General features: G+C 43.6%; 3 protein-coding genes across 8 annotated transcripts in view; 1 reads left to right on the top strand and 2 right to left on the bottom strand.

The window, feature by feature from the left end:
* ps (pasilla) overlaps positions 1 to 9,656 on the bottom strand; it is a 37,561-nt gene extending 27,905 nt beyond the window's left edge. For 2 of the 5 annotated variants that reach the window (NM_001043227.2, NM_001202272.2), the window contains exons 1-2: positions 9,596 to 9,656; positions 7,549 to 7,813 (exon numbers count right to left, since the gene is read on the bottom strand). The gene's annotated coding sequence lies outside the window, so the exon portion shown is untranslated. Of the gene's footprint in view, positions 1 to 7,548; positions 8,076 to 9,595 lie in introns of those variants that run through there. The other 3 variants (NM_001202274.2, NM_001202270.2, NM_169280.4) reach the window with 3 other exon arrangements.
* Positions 9,657 to 10,331: 675 nt separating this feature from the next.
* alpha-Man-IIa (alpha-Mannosidase class II a) lies at positions 10,332 to 15,048 on the bottom strand. 2 transcript variants are annotated; one of them, NM_001275484.1, is made up of 5 exons: positions 14,789 to 15,048; positions 14,206 to 14,735; positions 12,401 to 13,873; positions 11,104 to 12,166; positions 10,332 to 11,007 (listed from the first exon to the last, which is right to left on the bottom strand). In NM_001275484.1, exons 1-5 carry the CDS (start codon positions 14,900 to 14,902, stop codon positions 10,858 to 10,860), a joined length of 3,330 nt encoding a protein of 1,109 aa, NP_001262413.1. In that variant the 5' UTR covers positions 14,903 to 15,048; the 3' UTR covers positions 10,332 to 10,857. The 2 variants fall into 2 exon arrangements, with proteins under 2 accessions (NP_001262413.1, NP_524291.2); NM_079567.3 differs by having other exon boundaries at positions 14,206 to 14,732.
* Positions 15,049 to 15,302: 254 nt separating this feature from the next.
* On the top strand, positions 15,303 to 17,267 carry Task7 (TWIK-related acid-sensitive K[+] channel 7). The gene is made up of 5 exons (NM_141634.2): positions 15,303 to 15,708; positions 15,772 to 15,927; positions 15,994 to 16,055; positions 16,110 to 16,510; positions 16,566 to 17,267. The coding sequence occupies exons 1-5, from the start codon at positions 15,579 to 15,581 to the stop codon at positions 16,837 to 16,839; spliced, it is 1,023 nt and encodes a 340-aa protein (NP_649891.1). The 5' UTR covers positions 15,303 to 15,578; the 3' UTR covers positions 16,840 to 17,267.
* Positions 17,268 to 17,290: the final 23 nt, after the last annotated feature.

The following is a 17,290-nucleotide window of genomic DNA, read 5'->3' as shown; positions in this document are numbered from 1 at the left end:
GGGCATCCTCAATTTTTGATGACAAAGGCTAATGGCAATTTATTCCGACATTTCCGAAGCAACATTGACATTGCTAATCCGAAAATGTTTCATTTGTTTGACTTGTCAGCGCGTCTTGAAGTACGGCAACTGGTTGGAAAACACTTTTCCACGCCGAGGAAAATGTTAAAAAAAAATGGATTTGTCCACAAAATGGGTGAGTAATGGCCTCGAGAGCGGAGAATATGAGAGGTGTGTGATCACCTACGACAGGTTGAGATCCAAAATGGTGACTCATTCGAAAACCGAACCTGTTTGAATCGTGACTAAATTCTGGATTTCCAAATGCTAAGCACAAAGTTGCCAACTTCGCGTGGTTATATAGCCGTAATGAGTGTACCCAATGCCACTTGTCATAGGGATGCAATCCAAGTGATAAGTGTTCATCAATCAGTAATGGTGTCATCAGATAAAACGATATGTCACTCAATTCGTCCGATTGTTCACTTGTTCAGTGTTATACTATGTGGCATATCTGTTGGGTATGAACTAACCAAATGGACAAGTCCTTTAGAAATAAATCCCCTAATCATGCCGGGCAACTCTTTGCTCAAATCAAAGCCACCATGGAGCCATCCGAGCGCACACCGAACAATTGTCCCAAATTCATAATTGCAGGCAGCCCAAATGGGTTGACAAAAACACACAGTGGCCCAGGAAAAAGGTATATACGGGTGTACGAGTTTATATATTGTATATATATGTGTGTGTATATATTGAAATCGGGGCAGGAGAACATCCACCCGGAAAGCACCAAAAAATGGGGCAACTAAAATAAAATCAAATGAACAATGGAGTAGGCTAAGTGCGGATAACTGGCGAGTGTGGGTCAGCCTGGCTGTTGATAACTGTCTGGATTCCGGAATCCGGAACCCAGAGTCACTGGAGTCACTGGGCATTTTTGTTACGCCCCCGCTCTCAACCGTAGGGATAAGTAGGGGGTGTGGCACTCGGATGGGGCGGGGCTTAGCATTAGCGGAAGTTGACAAAGGAGGCGAAATGAAGGCAACATCGACACGAATGCAAATACAACAAAAGCGCAAATGTCATAAGCCATAAAGGAGGGGAAATGAGAGGGGTGCTGCGAGGTGGTGAGGGGGTTTCAGAAGGCGGACAACTCCTTGTAGCCAGACTGTATTATGAGCACAGCACAGGACTTTAAAGCCGCCGGCAAGGACATTTGCTGGCAAAAAGGTAAACACGACGCATATTTAACCAACTGGCAAATGTGAATGGGGACGCCGCGGATGAGAGGCTGATGTGAACTGAAAGCTGAATGCTCCGGGCCAGAAAGCGAAACAACAAACGAGGATGAGGGACAGGAGGTCGCAGGAGCGGGAGGAGGAAGTGGGCGAGGTGCGACCTCATTGACTTTGGCGGCACGTTTTCGGATGACTTGGCTGTCGTCTTCTGTCGAATGAACCTTCCGTCCCTATGTTTGCTCCTGTCCAGTAGTTTTCGGTGCGTTCATCCTACTCGTCAAATATAAAATGAGGAAAACTTTTGCCGCATATGTAAGCGGCGTGGCTGGCGTACAATTATTGGTTGTTGCTCTGCTTGTTCTTCCTGTTGCCCGTCGCATGCCACATGAAAAATGAAAGCGAAAATCAATAACGAGGCACGCGATACGAAAAGGCCGCCCACTGACCCCCAGGATGCGGATCGAAAAAGGGACCAAAGGAAGGGGGAGCATGAGAGGTGGCAGCATATCCAGGAAAAAGAAAGGGTTCTCCATTGTTGGCCGACAAAGATCAGCAGGACGTCAGTTGGTTTGCAAGATGGCAAAGTAAACGAGTGCCATAGGACTGGAACGAGTGTTTGCCGTGAATGTCGTTGGCGCCTGAAAAGCTCCCGCCAGAAAGCCCCCGTTCCCCCAGTTCCTCCTCCAGCATCTTGCCTTTGTGAGCATAATTTATGCTCATTGTGAGCCAGAACCAACCCCAACCCCAAAACCCCACATCTCATACCCCAGAGCAACCATCAAGGCAACCCATATTTGCTCGGTTTTTACGAGCCTCATTTTTTAAGGGTAGCTTCAGGATGTCACTGAGCTTGCCACTCATGCTGCACAGAAAAAAACGAATAGAATGCTGCACAGAAAAAAAACAAATAGAATCATAATCTAAATTTGTGGTCTTAAATAATATATGCCAATTTTAGGAAAATAATAGTTACTCAGCAGCAAATACAGTTTTTTTAAGGTATAAAATGGAATGTGGTTCTGAAGAAATTGTATGACCTTCCTAGACTCTTCCTCAAAACTATGGGTATAACTTCAAGGGTATTAAATTGTCGAGCACTTAAGTGTTCGTCTGCTTTCAGACGAGTGGAGTAAGCTGCTCTGGATTTTGGCTTTAGATTTCGTTGACTGGGCTTAGAGTTCTGTCTTTTGTTTAGCCTACATATGATGTGTTCTGCGTGTGTTTGTTATAAATATCAGACGAGAACGCCTATTTGTGTCGAGTCAACAGAAAATCAGGAAGGAGTTAAAGCTGAAGGAAGCACAGCTGGTGGTTTTTTTAGCCGCTTGTTGGTTTCCACTGCTGCTGCCAGCTAGCGTAATTATAGTTATTAATGAGTACAGCAAATGAAATTAGAATTTCACATTAGCGATGATTATGTGCGTTGCATAATGGAGTCGCCACCACGTTGCGTATACGCAGCGTGTTCCCGGCCCATCGTTGCTACCATTAAGTGCAGCAGCCATCGCCTGTCTAAAAATATGAATTTATTTAGTTCTTTACCTTTATATTTTTGAAAATGCATATAAAATATACATTCGTCTGTACACCTAAAGTGCGACTGGCATGGCCATATACTCCAAAAATGCTGCGCTTCTCCCCATGGCTTCTTTCATTTTTTCCTCTCGTGCTTTTTTCTGTGTGATATTTTCGTGGCATAAATGGGTGAAGGTTAAGCAACGTAATATGGCCAAATATAAATACAACAAACTATGGATGGCTATGGGCCCTATGAGAATGTACATACATTGTATATGTACGTATGTTGGAGAGAAAAAAACAGACGAGCACACACATCCAAATCCATCCAAGGTGGGGTGAATATGCAACGGGCAAAAGGCCCCAATGCTGAGCCAAGCGAAATCCGCAGAGAGACATGAACGGAACGGCGAATGCCGGGGCTTCCCATGAAAACAAAATCAAAAGCTCACAATTAGGCCAAGAGACAGCAGCAGCAGCAGAAGCAGCAGCAACAACAACCACCATCGAAGTGTACGACAGACATGCAGCCAGTGCGAGTGTATCTGTGTGTGGCTCTATATGTAAATTACTTGGGGGCAGCGAAGCCAAACTGCGAAACTATGTCGCTAGGTCGCTCGTCAATACGGTTTTGGGGGTTTGTGGGTAAAAAAGGGGGGCAGTGGCAATAGCAGCAGCAACAACACCACCACCACCAGCGCCAGCACCAGCGATTCCAATCAAATCGAATTCGTGTTTGCAGGTGCCTCAGCCAAGGTGCGTCTATGAATTATCCATAAATAAAGGCGAAGGCAGTCAAATGGCAACACGACAGCCGAGCAGCAACAGCAACAGCAAAAGCAAAAGCAACAACGACCACAAAAGACTAACTCAAACACAAAGAACTTATGGCAAGTCGAAGTAAACAAGTGAGCAGGTCGATGGGCGGATTCCCGATGCTCGATTCCCCTCCTTTGCCAATTCAAAATACCTCTCCAGGTCCTCAGGCAGGTGCTCAAGTGTTCTGTTCTGTTCTGACCTGGTGGCTACGGTTGCCTGGATGGCGGCCATAAACGTACGAATGGTTTCGCCATCTAACAAACCACTTTTTGTGAAATTGGAAAATCGAAACAATCTTCGAATAATTAATGCCTCAAATGCAGAAATGTTAGGAGAGGATACCTAACTTGATTGCTCCGATTGTTTGGGAATAGGAAAGATAGAATTTTACCGTACTAATAGCAATTCGATGATGAGTTCTTGGTTTCATAACAGCACTTTTTAAAATTGACAAAAATAATTTAAGAAAAATATCTATATATAGAAGATCTTGTTTCTTGGCCTCGAGTCAACGACAGCATGTGTGATTACTTTTCATTTTCAATATGGCACAAGTCAAAGTGAAATATTAAATCAAATTACTTGACAACCCTAGCTGACAATGAAACAATTATTTGTCGTTGTGCTTTATTTCTGGCATTTTAATTAAAAATTGCCCCAGTTGTCGGCGAGCCAGGCGACAGTTTTTGTACAACTACTGCTGCTGCTGCTGCACTTGGCCAGGCCAACAACGGTTTTTAGTTTTCAGTTTGCAGCTAGGGCACAAGAAATGGCAGAAGCTCTTTTGGCAGCCAGAGTGCCCGAAAGAGATGGCTGCAGAGCGGCATAAGAGACGGCGACAAACAGCGTCCCAATTTAGCCAGAATCGATGCTAGCAGGCGAAATTGTAATTCATTCGGCCCTATCCACCCTTTAAACCTATTTGTACATGTGTTGCAGCTACAACAGCAGCAGCACGGCGGCAACATGAAGCAGAAACGGAGATGGTAGAGATATTATCTCGATTACCTAAGACGTAGTCAGTAAATTGCTGAAAGATACGCGAATTCTTCAGAGTGGCTTGTTAAAATTATAAGTTTTAATCGAGTTTGGAACTTTACCTACATATACATATACTCTGCTTTCATATTCATAGGTAGTGTAGATAGCTGAACTGAACTGGGCATTTTTTATATCTGGGTAACATAAGTGGCTAGGTAAATAAATAACAACTTGGTACGCGACCGCCTAGATACTACGCATCCCTGGCGACGACAACATGGTTTCGCTTGAGGAATGCACATCGTTTTGCTATCCTCACCTGCAGAAATGTAGCCGTCAGCCACTCGCCGTCTCTTTCTACGTCCTATTTGCCTCTCTTTCGACGATTCCTATTATTGCTATTATGTATGTATTTCGCTGGGCAGAAAATTCCTCTAGATTATTGCTTATTGTTATTTGCTTAGCCCTCCTTTGTTTTCATTTATTGCTGATGCTTCTGGTCGGAGTGTTTTTGTTTGCCTTGCTCATTCTGCTGCCCAGAAATTTGTTACGTCACTTTGGCTGCGACATTTCATTAACAGTAATTCAATTGAACGACGAAGCCCAAGCAAAAGTACATGCATTTTTTCCATTATTACAAATGCAAGTAATTTGTTATGGCAGATTTTTTGTTTTCATTCGATGACGCGTTGTGAACTTGAACGGCGCCAAAGTCGATGGATGGGTAATTGTAATTGTAATTGCTGTTCGTTTGTTGTTTTCATTTATTTTTTTCTTACTGCGAGCTTACCTCCAATGGCTTTCAATTGATGTAGCCAATTAACTGAGACGGCAATTACTGCCTAGTCGATAGATAGTCTGCCAAGCGATATCCACGGGCATTGGTTGCAATTAAAAGTTCGTTGAATATTTATGGACATAGCGCGGCAAGGTCGCTGGGTTGCCGGACTTTCCAGATGGATTAGAGATTATCGAAAGCTAAACAACAGGTCAGAAGCCCATTAGCTATTAATAAGAGGAATAAGTGGAAGCCTAACGAGGCTCTGACTAACGCAAAAAAAAGTGTATTCAGATTTGTCTATAAAAAGTGCAACTCCAATCAAGTCATTAAAATGCCGTAAGCTTCAATTAATTATAAGTATTATACACACAAGTTTCGAATATTTCTTCATTAAAATGAATGGCTATCATTATTCTACGTCAATGAGAACACAGAAAATATAAAAAATATTGGCGAATTTTAAGCTACTTAAAATCCATTAAGCCGGAACTAGTCACATGACGCAGACTGTATAAGAACGTAGCTTCTATTGAATTACAACACCAAATGGGAATCAAATAGGAACTCCCGTCAATGGTTAGCGAAACTTAAGATGGAACACCCCGAAATAGAAGAAGTTGTCTGGCTGCCAGCTTCCATATGGAAAACTTGTGGTGGCCACAATTTCAACCCCTAGAAATTACTGCGTCGCGGTGCTCCGATCCTCAAGTGATTCTATTCATTCAACCATTTATTACGAGCCAATTTCGGAGGCTTAGAAATTTTTCCCAGAAAATCGAGCACTTTAGTTTACCGCCGAGTTTGCAGTTTTGCACTTCAGTAATAGCTTCAGTGCGATGGTGTGGAGGGGGGTGGTCCCTAATCGACTCGAAAATGGGGCTCGGACTCTCGGCTTATTAGCCGAGCCGAGAGAGACTCCGGGTCGAAATCACCGCCGTAACCATTACGGCAAATAGGTTAACAGCAGTTTCGTGCCTTTTGCATGAACACGGCCCTCTGTGGGTAAGCGTGTGTGTATGTGTGTGCTTGTTTACATAAACCTTTTCTCGTTTCGTTTTGGCTTAATTTTTCCCAGTTATTTTGTGGTCCCCTGCACATTTTGCACCGCGAAAAACAGGATCTTTTATTGGAGATCAATAACTAATGATTATTCCAAGATCAAAGTTCAAATAGCTGTTAGAGTGACCTAATTTCTGACATGCTGCGTGCACACTGCGCCTTTTGGCTGAAGTCAGCTTGAGTCAACTGATGGAACTTACTTTTAAAGCTAAATACACCTCACTACTATTTCTCTCTGTGCAGTGCACCTCCTTCTTCTCCACCTCCTTTCTCCATTTCTGTTTTCTGTAGCTTTGCCAGTGGTGCAGCAACAGCAGCCGTAGCAGCAGTTTAACCCACATACGAGCTGCCCCACCAAATTGCGCAACGGGGGCGTCCAAATGGGGGGCGTGGACAAAGGGGTGGGCGGTGGTCGAGGGGCTGTGAGAGAGGTCGACAGTGTGAATGCAAATGAAACGAAACAACAGACAAGCGGACAATTTAATGCCTATTTGCATTTAACAGCAGCTGGGGAAGAAAAAAAAACTAGAATCAAGTGTCGGGTTAGGCTATGAAACGAGCAAATTGATGAGCAGATAAACGTAAAGGGCGGTGGGCGGGTGTTAGTGGGAAAGGTGGAGATGAGCTACAACTTTGATTAGCATGCCAGATGCAGATGAGAGAACGAAACGAGAGATGTAGGAGGAAAAAACAGAGTGAGAGAAAGAGATCGGCCAATCAGCAGTACATATTCAAACCCATGTAGGAATAGGAATATATTCATTCGCATTCACATTCCGCGTAAATATGCTCCAAAGCAATTTCATTCGATTGCGCAAAGGGGAAAACTTTAAAGTTTAAATTCAGTCGAAATTCTACAATTCAACTAGATTCCATAAGCTAAATAACTATTTACAATGAGTCAACCAAAGATTTGGGTAGTTAAATAATTTGAATCATTCAACGGGGAATAAATGTTAACAAAGATGTTGAAATAAATTGAGTCATATTTCCTCGTCACATATCAATACGGATACTTTCAATGTGAAAGATACAAAAAAAGAAATTTCCCTTTCTGCATTAGAAAATTCTGAGAACCACAACATGTACCTGCCTTATGTTAAACTATGCTTAATCCAAGAACTTATGACTAGTTTGAAATATATTCACCTTTCTGCAAGGAGTCGTGCATTCAGCTGCAATTAATTGAGTGTGGGTATAGATAAGAACACCTATATATGGTACTTTAAGCGCTGACTGGCTTACGCAGTACGGCTTTACAATATGTTTTAAACTTTTTTGACTTTTTAACTTTTACTCGTTATGCGCTTTCCTTTGCTTTTTTCTTCGTTATTTGGGTAATTCAATTATTCAATTATTGTTTCATTTCGAGACGCGACAGTGGTTTTTGCTGTAGTTGTTGTTGTAGTGGATCCTGAATTTATTTTGGGACTTTTTACTTTTCGGGCTCAGCTGCTTCTGTTGTTGCTGTTGTTGCTCGCGGTTTAATTTAGAACAATTACACACACACACATATGTTACCGAAGCGAAGCGCAAAGTTTTTAATATATATTTTCAAAATATTTAGCGCCTGCTTACGCCTTCCCTTTTGCACTGCTTCATCCGCCTTTGCTTTTTACGTTTTTCCGTTCAGTTTTCGTGCGCGTCTTGTCTCAGCGTGCTTTTTTTGATTCTAACGACAACTTTGCGTTTGCTGCTAGCAGCTGAAAATTTAACATTTTTCCACTCTCTCCGCTCTCTGCGCTCCGCTCTGCTCTCTGGCGCTCTTTTGTATCTGTGTGCCACGTACACGTGCCCGTCCGATCACATTTCTATCTAACATTCGGACTCGGGAATGTGTGTGTGTGCGTGCGTGTTTTCTTTGTCCGCTTTGCATTTTATACATTGATTTTTAAATTCGAATGCGGGAAAACAGCTTCGCTCTCGCGCTCTGGACTTTTCTCACTCTCTCTCTCTCTCTCGTTTCGCTTATTAGGGCACTAGGTTTTTCATGCAAACGTTGGAAAATTGCTGCACGTTCCTGCACACAACCACACGCAAGTCAGCGACAACTTTTGCATTTCCTGCGCCAAAAACGCAAAGCTTGAAAAATAATATCGCCTTGAACGAATTGAACTTCTATCGCATATTTGCCATTCAAACTGTTTATGACATAATAATTGAGCAATGCCATATGTTGAAAAGAGCTCAAATCGGAAGATGGAGCGAGAAATAAAAGGCGACAGTCTTAGAACGAGAAAAACTCGTTGTTCGAAGCGAGCAAACGAAAAACATTTAAATAAATATATAAATTATGTATACGCGCTGTGTGCGTTGCGTTTTATCAGCGAATGAGAGGGACGGTGCGAGAGAGGGAGAGAGCTAAAGCTTCACACAGATACAAATTGGCGCACGCTGGTGTGCGTGAGCTGCTGCTTTGACACACTTTTATGTGACGTCGTTAATTTCGTTTTCTTTTTTTGGTGTTCTCGTTCTGGTTCTGCTGCTCTTTTCCACATTCTTTTATACCCTCCTCTTTCAAGGAGCTTTGCTTTTGAACATTTCATAGGGACGGGAAGAAGAAGACGAGTTGGAAATTCAAACACATGTTTGCCCGTTTTCTATTTTCCTTATCCAATCAGACGTTTGCGTTCCAGTTGGATTTTCGTTTTCAGGTGTTAATTGAATTTGTATTTCAATTTCTGTTACCTCCGCCTCCTCCTTCTTCACCACCATCTCTTCCACTTCTTCTACCAGTATTTATGTAACCAGCATGAGCGAGCGAGAGAGAGATGGAGAGAGAGCACATGCCAGGGCATAGATACTTTTTTTTGGCATTGAAACAAAACGTAGTTCACAAAAAGCACACGCAAACCAGCACACGACACGCGCACACAGATACACGCCACGAAAAAAAGAACTTAGAACAAGAACAACTCAAGAACCCAGCTTAGACACACACACACACACACTCACGCACACATTCGTACTTGATTTAATTAAATTAAATTCCAGTCCGCCTCAAAAAACAACAACAACAAGAACTAGAGCTGCAGATACTCTGCGATTTAAGCGACACTGTGTGTTTTATTATTCGTTTTAGTTGGATTTTATTCCTCGTAATTGTTTTGAACCACTTTTGTTTAGATGCCTTGTTTTTGTTGCAGAACTTGACAAGCAAACACACAGGCAGCCACAAACATATAAACAAACTCACTGGCGACCACGATGATCTGAATCTGACGCTCTGACTCTGTGACTGAATCCAACTGAACTGAAATGCGGATTCCAAACTTGAAAACAGCGAGCTGACTGAGATTTTTGTTTCTGTATAGAAAAATTCCGATGGTCGTCGTTGAAGAGAGCGCGAGAGCGTATCTTACAGATACAAATACGAATTCGGATTCCGATTCGGATTCGGTTTTGCTTTCGTTGCTCGTTTCGGATTTTGAAGAGAGCGAACTGCGCAGCGATTCGCTCTCTATCCAAAACAACCACTTTACACTCAATCCGGATTTCCATTTCCATTGTGCATTTTCCAATTCCGCGCTCTTAGTATCTCTATCTCTGTAGGTCATTCTGGCAATAATAGTACCCCGCACTGGAGCTGATAAGATTGCATTCTGTTTTTCATCCACTAAAACTATAACTCATGATTATGGCTTTAATTAGTCGTCTCAAAAGCTCGTTTCATAATCCACATAAATTCAAAACTTAATAATGCAAAGATCAACTGTTTACTAACATTCATTACTTACAATATTAAAAAAAAAATTAAATGTAATGTTAAAAATTAAATTAAAATGTATTTATTTTAGTTTACTGAGAAAAATTAAATATTCATAGAAAGTGCATTCATAACTTACCAACAACACGATTCTAACTAAAGCCTAAATGACGATTTTGAATAGTAATACAAATCCTTTCCTTTTTCGAATAAAAACAGTCGTTATGTTTTTAGTTTAGAATAGCACGTAAAAGTCGATTCTAAATGAGACTCAATTTTATTCAATTTGTAAAAAACAAACGTCGAGATTAATATCATTGCAGTTGCGTCATTATCACTAAGCCTACTTTACAGTTAAACGTTAGTTATAGTTACGATTCATTGTTATAGGCAATAACCCCATTGGGGATATCGAGTACAGACATGTATTGCTTGCTGTGGGACTGGATGGATATCACAAAAAAACGTAAAAAACTAGGGGAAACAGAGTAAAACGTGTAGTTACACGGGGGTGCGAAAAATACACCGCTGCGTCATAGGATTGAATTTCCAAACCCTCGTGTGGAAGCTTGAATAAATAAATGATACGTAGTATGGATTACGCATTACGTCTTTCGGTGCAGTCAGTGCTTAAGTCGAACATTAAACGAAGATTGCCTGTATTGCAGTGGATTAGCGTCCGAGATTCATAGGTTGTGAGATGGTCGCTTGGCTTCAGTTTCTGCTTTATCCTTTGCCATAACACGTTGCGATCAGCTTGAGTGACTGCTCACATAAGCGGCGGTTTCCATGGGGCACACTTCCGGCGCCACCATGCCATCCAAGTGCTCCAAATTCTGCAGGAAAGTCAGCGTCGTGCGCTCGCATCTCGCCACATTCGGCAGTAGGTGGCACACATCCAGCTGACGAACGAACAATTAGTCAAACAATATTGTTAATTATAAATAAATACCATTTCCACTTTCTTTGATATTAATATAATAAACTTCTAAGCTCACCTTCTGTGTATGCTCCTCTGGAGTGCCGCATTGCATCAGATTGGTGCGGTGCAGAACGTAGCCTACTCGCTGGGTTTTGGCCGAGCTCTTGGTTAAGCGTCTCATCACCGACACATCGAGATCCTCACGAGCCGAAGGATGATCGCCACCAAATTGCCCCTGTGCCCCGATCCACTCATTTTCAGCGAATATAAACTTGTCCAGTGGATCCAGCAGTGACTGCGATGCTTTGTGAGCGGCACTTGTCAAATAGCCGGCAGGATGAAGCTCTGACGGTCGGACACAGTTGTTAACCTTCTCCAGCACCAGCCGATAAATATGCAGCACCGGCTTGTTGTCCAAAACACCCTGTCCCAGGCCGCGTTCATCATCGCTGGCCAGGCGACGATCTTGCATAATCTCTAGCTCGCCCGAGGCCAGAGAAGATCCACCCAGCGGTTGACCCGTGAGGAGAGTGAGTCGCGTATTGGCATCCTCAATGAACATACCAGAAGGTATGGGATAATAGTTGGCCTGCAAAGGTAATTTGTCCAAACGCCGCCTCTTGATAAATTGCAATCCATTGAGATCCGTGTAGAAGATATCGCCGCTGTCGATATGCGTCTCCAAGCGCATCACGATCTCCGTGTTGTCCAGTGAGCCTATATCCACCAGATTGCGAATCTCAGGTGCACCACCGCGCATTATCGTCTGGTGCACCACGCTCGGAAGTCCCACGCTCACGGACGACTCCAGTTTGCCCTTAGTCACCAGGACCACTGGCTGGCCAAGCTCGACTGGCGAAGCTGGTCCATTGGGCAGGAACAGATAGGCACCGGATCTATCGCCATGCGATCGAACGCCATACTTGAGGAACTTGAAGTGCACCGGTACATGTGGGCTATCCTGAGTAAGCTGAATGGACTTAAGGAGACCCTGCTCCGAAAAGGCCAAGGTGGGTCCGTTACCAACCCGCAATGAGATCTCTCGAGGATCGCCAAACTTCACATCCTCCGGATATTGGCCCAATGGTAACGAAGTCGGGTTTTTACGGAGCAAGAGATTCGATGCATACGAGGTGTGCCTGTAAGTAACATTGAAATGCTTATTGAAAAAGTATAAATAAATAGTATAAATAGAAGACAATTACGGCATCTGGTTAATGAAATATTAATATCAATAAATAAAACCTGCACTCTATAATGGTTTAAGGAAACGGCATAGCGAAACGTGTTACGAAAATGTACAATTAATACAGAAAGTACGGAAAGGATTCTTGTTCCTTTGATAAATGGGTAATCTTTAACTGGCTACTCACTCTGGCTTGGAATCGGAGATGGTTAAAACGTAGGTGGCCAAGCCCATGGGCGGCACCCGAGCCTTGAAGATGATGCGGTACTTGGTGGTGGAGCCTTGTGGGTGGATAGTCTTTGTGAGTGTGTCGTGGTGCCAGCTCCACACCGGGGACACCTGAGCCTCCACCGGATTGTTTGCCAAGTCGGTAACGCTTACAAACGGACTGGATACATAAAAGTCCACCAGCTGCTCCCGCCAGTGGGGCAGGGTGTTGTGCATCACCACATGCTTGGAGGGCAGTATATCCTCGCCCAGTATTATGGTGGTTCGACTGTCCTCCACACCAGATCCTGGCCAGCGGGAGTCGTCGAGCGTAAAGTACGAGAAACTGAAGTCCGGACTGTAGATGGAGGGCTTTGTCAGCAATCGGTAGACCGACTGTTGCATTACCATTTGACAGGCTTTTAAAGCTTCCTGCATGCGTTGCTCGTAGTCGACGACTACGTGCGTTTTTGCTGTGCCAGTTATACCGTCGTGGTGCTGGAACAATGACAGCTCCCTGCGGGCCTGCTCCAGACGTTCCTCGATGCGGGCCATACCGTCCCAGGAGTGCCAGGCGGAAAGCATTTCTGCTGCACGTACATAGTGCATCAGGACGCGGTCCATGCGCTTATGATACGGGCGGGATGTGTAGTAGCCACTCCAATAGTTATCCGATCGATCGGCGTATGTGAAAAAGTCACCGCTTAGCGTGGGAAACTCGGCTTGTCCCGCCCTTTCCGCCTGGTGCACTGCATCAAAGTATTCCTGCAGTGTGCCGAACTGCGCCTGGACATTGAAGTGGGCCTGGCTGTTGATGTGTTCGAACAGCCTTTCGTAGTTCACGCGCTGCACATCCCACTCGGTGTTCTGCTTGAAGCGGAAGTCGTCACCCAACGGAATCAGCAGCACGTTCGTGCGATACAGCTCGGCCTTCTTCTTCCACTGATCAACCAGCAGATCTGAGCGTGCTGCCACATTTTGATCACTGATTGTACGCGGCGGCACCTTCCATGGACAGCTCAAACCGAAGGAGCCCATTCGTTTGAAATCGAACTGACAGCAAACCTTGGGATCTGGACCACAGGTGTGAGGAATGTCGTACGAGTAGAAGGGCATCATGTGGGTGAAGAGAGCTGTGTCCCCTTTGTTGTCCCAGATCTGGCGCCACAGGAACTCAAGCTGTCGCTGTTGGGCCAGTTCCTTCTTAACCGAATAGTGCGTCCTTTGGATAAGCATATTCTTGAAACCACTCTTCTGCAAAATGTACGGCATAGTGGGACTGTGTCCGAAGGGATCGATGGCCCAGGAAGCAGTGGGTGTGACATTCATGAATTGCTTCAACCATGTTTGCCCTTCGGTCAGCTGCAGCAGTACGTTTCGCCAGTGGGAGTTGGCCTCGTCCGGCATTACCCATCCTCCAGTCACAAATTCCAACTGTCCATTCTTTACAATGCTGTAAATAAGTAAATAATTTATTATTTTTTGTTAAAAACTAAATATTGTAGTTGTTGAGACTGCAAAGCTTATCAATTCCTATTTCTGCTTTGGGTTATAAATATTAGGTAGATAAGTACAAAGCTGTTTCGGAAAACAAGCAGCGTGATCATGCATTTTGTTTATCTAAACGCTTTTGACGCAATAACGAAGTAAAATATTTCACTGCTGCACATAACAACTGTGTAAGGTTTATGGAATGCAATAGCAAAATGGCATTGCACTTTGTTTTGTGGGTTAACTACCGTTATTCATTATTGTATCAATACTATATAGGGAAAGCATGCTTACGACTTCATCTGCAGCTTTTTGTTCTCTCCCAAATCGTGATAGAACCGAGCAAAGTAGGAGATTTCCGCCCAGATGAACTTCATCTCGGGATTGTCGTGCAGATGCCGTAGTGCATTGGACAGGATGTGCTTGGTGTCGTGCTGGTAGTATTCCTCAAACGTCTGAATCCATCCAGGATCGTTGTGCGAGTGCGGCACAACGAAGACTTTTAGTTTGTGATGGGCGTTGTACTTCAGTGGATCGTACTTAATGTTCCAGCCCTGTTTCCACACGCCTCCATCTATGTCCTTGAAGGACATGCGATCGTATAGCTCCAGCATCTGTACATCCACATTGGGCACGTCTTGGACCACATCTTGGCATTGCCCTGGCCTCGGGGAACGAGCCACTTTAAGTGGAGGTCTTATTGGATCGTCGCGATTGGATGTTTCGGCAAGACGCGCCCTGAGATTCCGCATCTCCTCCCCGTGCTCCTGCAAACCATTTTCCAGCTCATGCAGCTTGTTCTCAATGTTCTCATAGTTGGGCTGCTAAAATAAAGAAGTTATTATACATTCGAATTGATTTAGAAGCATTTATTTACCTTTATCTGGGTGGCTGCCGGCGCCGCAAAATTGAGGATTATGTACAGGCTGAGGAAAACCAGCAGGCAGCCGGAGCAAATTACCAAAGCGAACCGCCGACGTATTCGCAACATTTTCCGGTTAATTAAGCATGGAAACGTCGACGTCAGAGACACAGCAGCCAACTGCAACAATCCAATCGGTTGGAACTTGCGTGGTTTTTTTTTAGCATAAACAAATCAGATCTGGCGATATGTTTGCTTTTCCCGAAAATCGATAGGCTGTCAAGTTATCGGCGCTGCTAACTGCAAAATGTTAAATTGTTAAAATGGCTTAGAAAGACAAAAACTTTAAAGGCAATTAAAGAAAATGTAATAAAACTCTTATGTTGTTTGTGTATATTGATCCTTTAAAAAAATTATTATTATCCTTAGTTATCGTGACATTACAGCTTTTTAGCTGTACAGAGTTAACAGATACCGCCAAGTGGCAACGCCATCAAATTCTGTTGCTTCTGTTGTGATAAACTAACGGTAAAATCACAATCCTTTATTGAGATTAACGGTCAAATCAATAGATAAAAGAAAACTTATTACATATTTAAAGAATGATGAAATTTTTAAAATTCATTGTATCATATGTTATTCGGCCACTGTAACCGAAATCAACCATTTTTGGCGGATGCTGTGTGTTTGTTTTGCTGACAACTATCGATTTTGTCAGACGCAGCATCTTTAACTGAACGAAAAAGGCGCGTGGTGCAAAATATATTAATTGATTATAGATCGTAGTGATTATATTTGAGACTATATGATGAAGCGACAGAATGTCCGTACCCTTTCCCTGGTGGTATGCACTTTCACCTATCTTTTAATTGGAGCCGCCGTGTTCGATTCCCTGGAGTCACCAACGGAGGCCAAAAGATGGGAATTCCTACAGAGTGAGAAGCTTGTTGATTTATTAACCTAATTTCTTAGTAATGAATTTATTTAATCAATTGTAGCCGTTAAGAACAACTTTGTTAGAAAGTACAATGTGACTGACGAGGATTTCCGTGTGATGGAAATCGTCATCATTGAAAATAAGCCCCACAAGGCCGGACCTCAGTGGAAATTCGCTGGAGCTTTCTATTTCAGCACGGTTGTACTGGCAATGATAGGTAAATTAATTATCTATTAAATATGATTTATTGAATAGATTATAATTCTGTTGTAACTTTCTTTAGGATATGGTCATTCTACGCCAGTTACAATTCCGGGAAAAGCATTTTGTATGGGCTATGCTATGGTAAGTGAACTTACAATCCCAATTTCCAGTCTTCTAAAGATATTCCCTTATTAGGTGGGCATCCCGCTGGGTCTGGTGATGTTCCAGTCTATCGGAGAACGTCTGAATAAGTTTGCATCCGTGATAATAAGGCGGGCAAAGAGAGCCAGTGGAGCTCGCTGTACGGATGCCACCGAAATGAATCTCATGTTGGCCACCGGAATGCTCTCCTCCATAATAATCACCACTGGAGCAGCAGTCTTTTCCCGATACGAGGGTTGGAGCTACTTCGATAGCTTCTACTATTGTTTTGTCACCTTGACGACAATTGGTTTCGGCGATTATGTGGCATTGCAGAACGACCAAGCTCTAACTAATAAGCCTGGCTATGTGGCGCTGAGCTTGGTCTTCATCCTATTCGGCTTGGCCGTGGTGGCCGCCAGTATCAATCTATTGGTGCTCCGATTCATGACCATGTGAGTCCATGTTCTATTGCAGGAAATATCTTATTTAATGGATTTTTAATCACAGGCAAGCAGAGGATGCCAAGAGAGATGAGCAGGATGCTCAGAACTTGGCTGGAAATGCCCAGCCGGTGACCTTCGATGATGAGTCCACGTACAATATGCACGGCAAGCTGCTGGAGAACAACTACACAACGGAGAACGATGAGACCGCCTCCCTGTGTTCCTGCACCTGCATGGGTGGCACCAGGTGCCTGAATCATGAGCAGTTCGTGGACCCGGACTTTCAGCCTACCGACATTATCGAGAGCACCTTGTGCCTGAAGCGAGCCTCCGTCTGATATCCGTACAGCCAGCTGTGGGACTCCTCATTGTAGGAGCCAGAGCCAATGGATCACCAAATCGTAGTTACAATCCTGTAGAGAACCATCCGCCGCCAAAATTTGGTTGTTAGACAAACCTTCCTCCCTACGTAGATTTTTAAACCAGGATGGGTCATAATACATATAAGTTTGGAGAGCAAGGTTAATAGTCTTTAAAAGGCAGTTTTTGCTTAAGAAATAATCGACCCATCCCATTATACACCCATATAAACATTTACAAAGGAGTAAAATCCAGGACATCCATGTCAATATCAATCGTATCATCTGGTCGGTAGCCTTGGAATCCTCTATTGCTTCCAAGGCACCGCCAAATCCATCCCATCTCGAATTTTAGCCGTATATTCGTTTATCTATGTAAGTACTATTAAAGTTTGTGCTCAAAACGGAGAACTGAGTTTTCTGAAATCGG

Source organism: Drosophila melanogaster, chromosome 3R, assembly GCF_000001215.4.
Source record: "Drosophila melanogaster chromosome 3R".
Taxonomy (NCBI): Eukaryota; Metazoa; Arthropoda; class Insecta; order Diptera; family Drosophilidae; genus Drosophila; species Drosophila melanogaster.
Note: the sequence above shows the minus strand (reverse complement) of the source record. Positions and strands in the feature narration are given on the sequence as shown.

What these genes read in the sequence shown, in the direction of transcription:
- alpha-Man-IIa (NM_001275484.1), bottom strand. Translation starts at nt 14,902, where the DNA reads ATGTTGCGAATACGTCGGCGGTTCGCTTTGGTAATTTGCTCCGGCTGC. An exon ending in CGGCAGCCACCCAGATAAAG is followed by an intron (nt 14,736 to 14,788) that starts GTAAATAAATGC and finishes TCTTTATTTTAG; the next exon opens with CAGCCCAACTATGAGAACAT. An exon ending in ATCTCCGATTCCAAGCCAGA is followed by an intron (nt 12,167 to 12,400) that starts GTGAGTAGCCAG and finishes TGTTACTTACAG; the next exon opens with GCACACCTCGTATGCATCGA.
- Task7 (NM_141634.2), top strand. Translation starts at nt 15,579, where the DNA reads ATGATGAAGCGACAGAATGTCCGTACCCTTTCCCTGGTGGTATGCACT. An exon ending in AAGATGGGAATTCCTACAGA is followed by an intron (nt 15,709 to 15,771) that starts GTGAGAAGCTTG and finishes AATCAATTGTAG; the next exon opens with CCGTTAAGAACAACTTTGTT. An exon ending in GTGCTCCGATTCATGACCAT is followed by an intron (nt 16,511 to 16,565) that starts GTGAGTCCATGT and finishes TTTTAATCACAG; the next exon opens with GCAAGCAGAGGATGCCAAGA.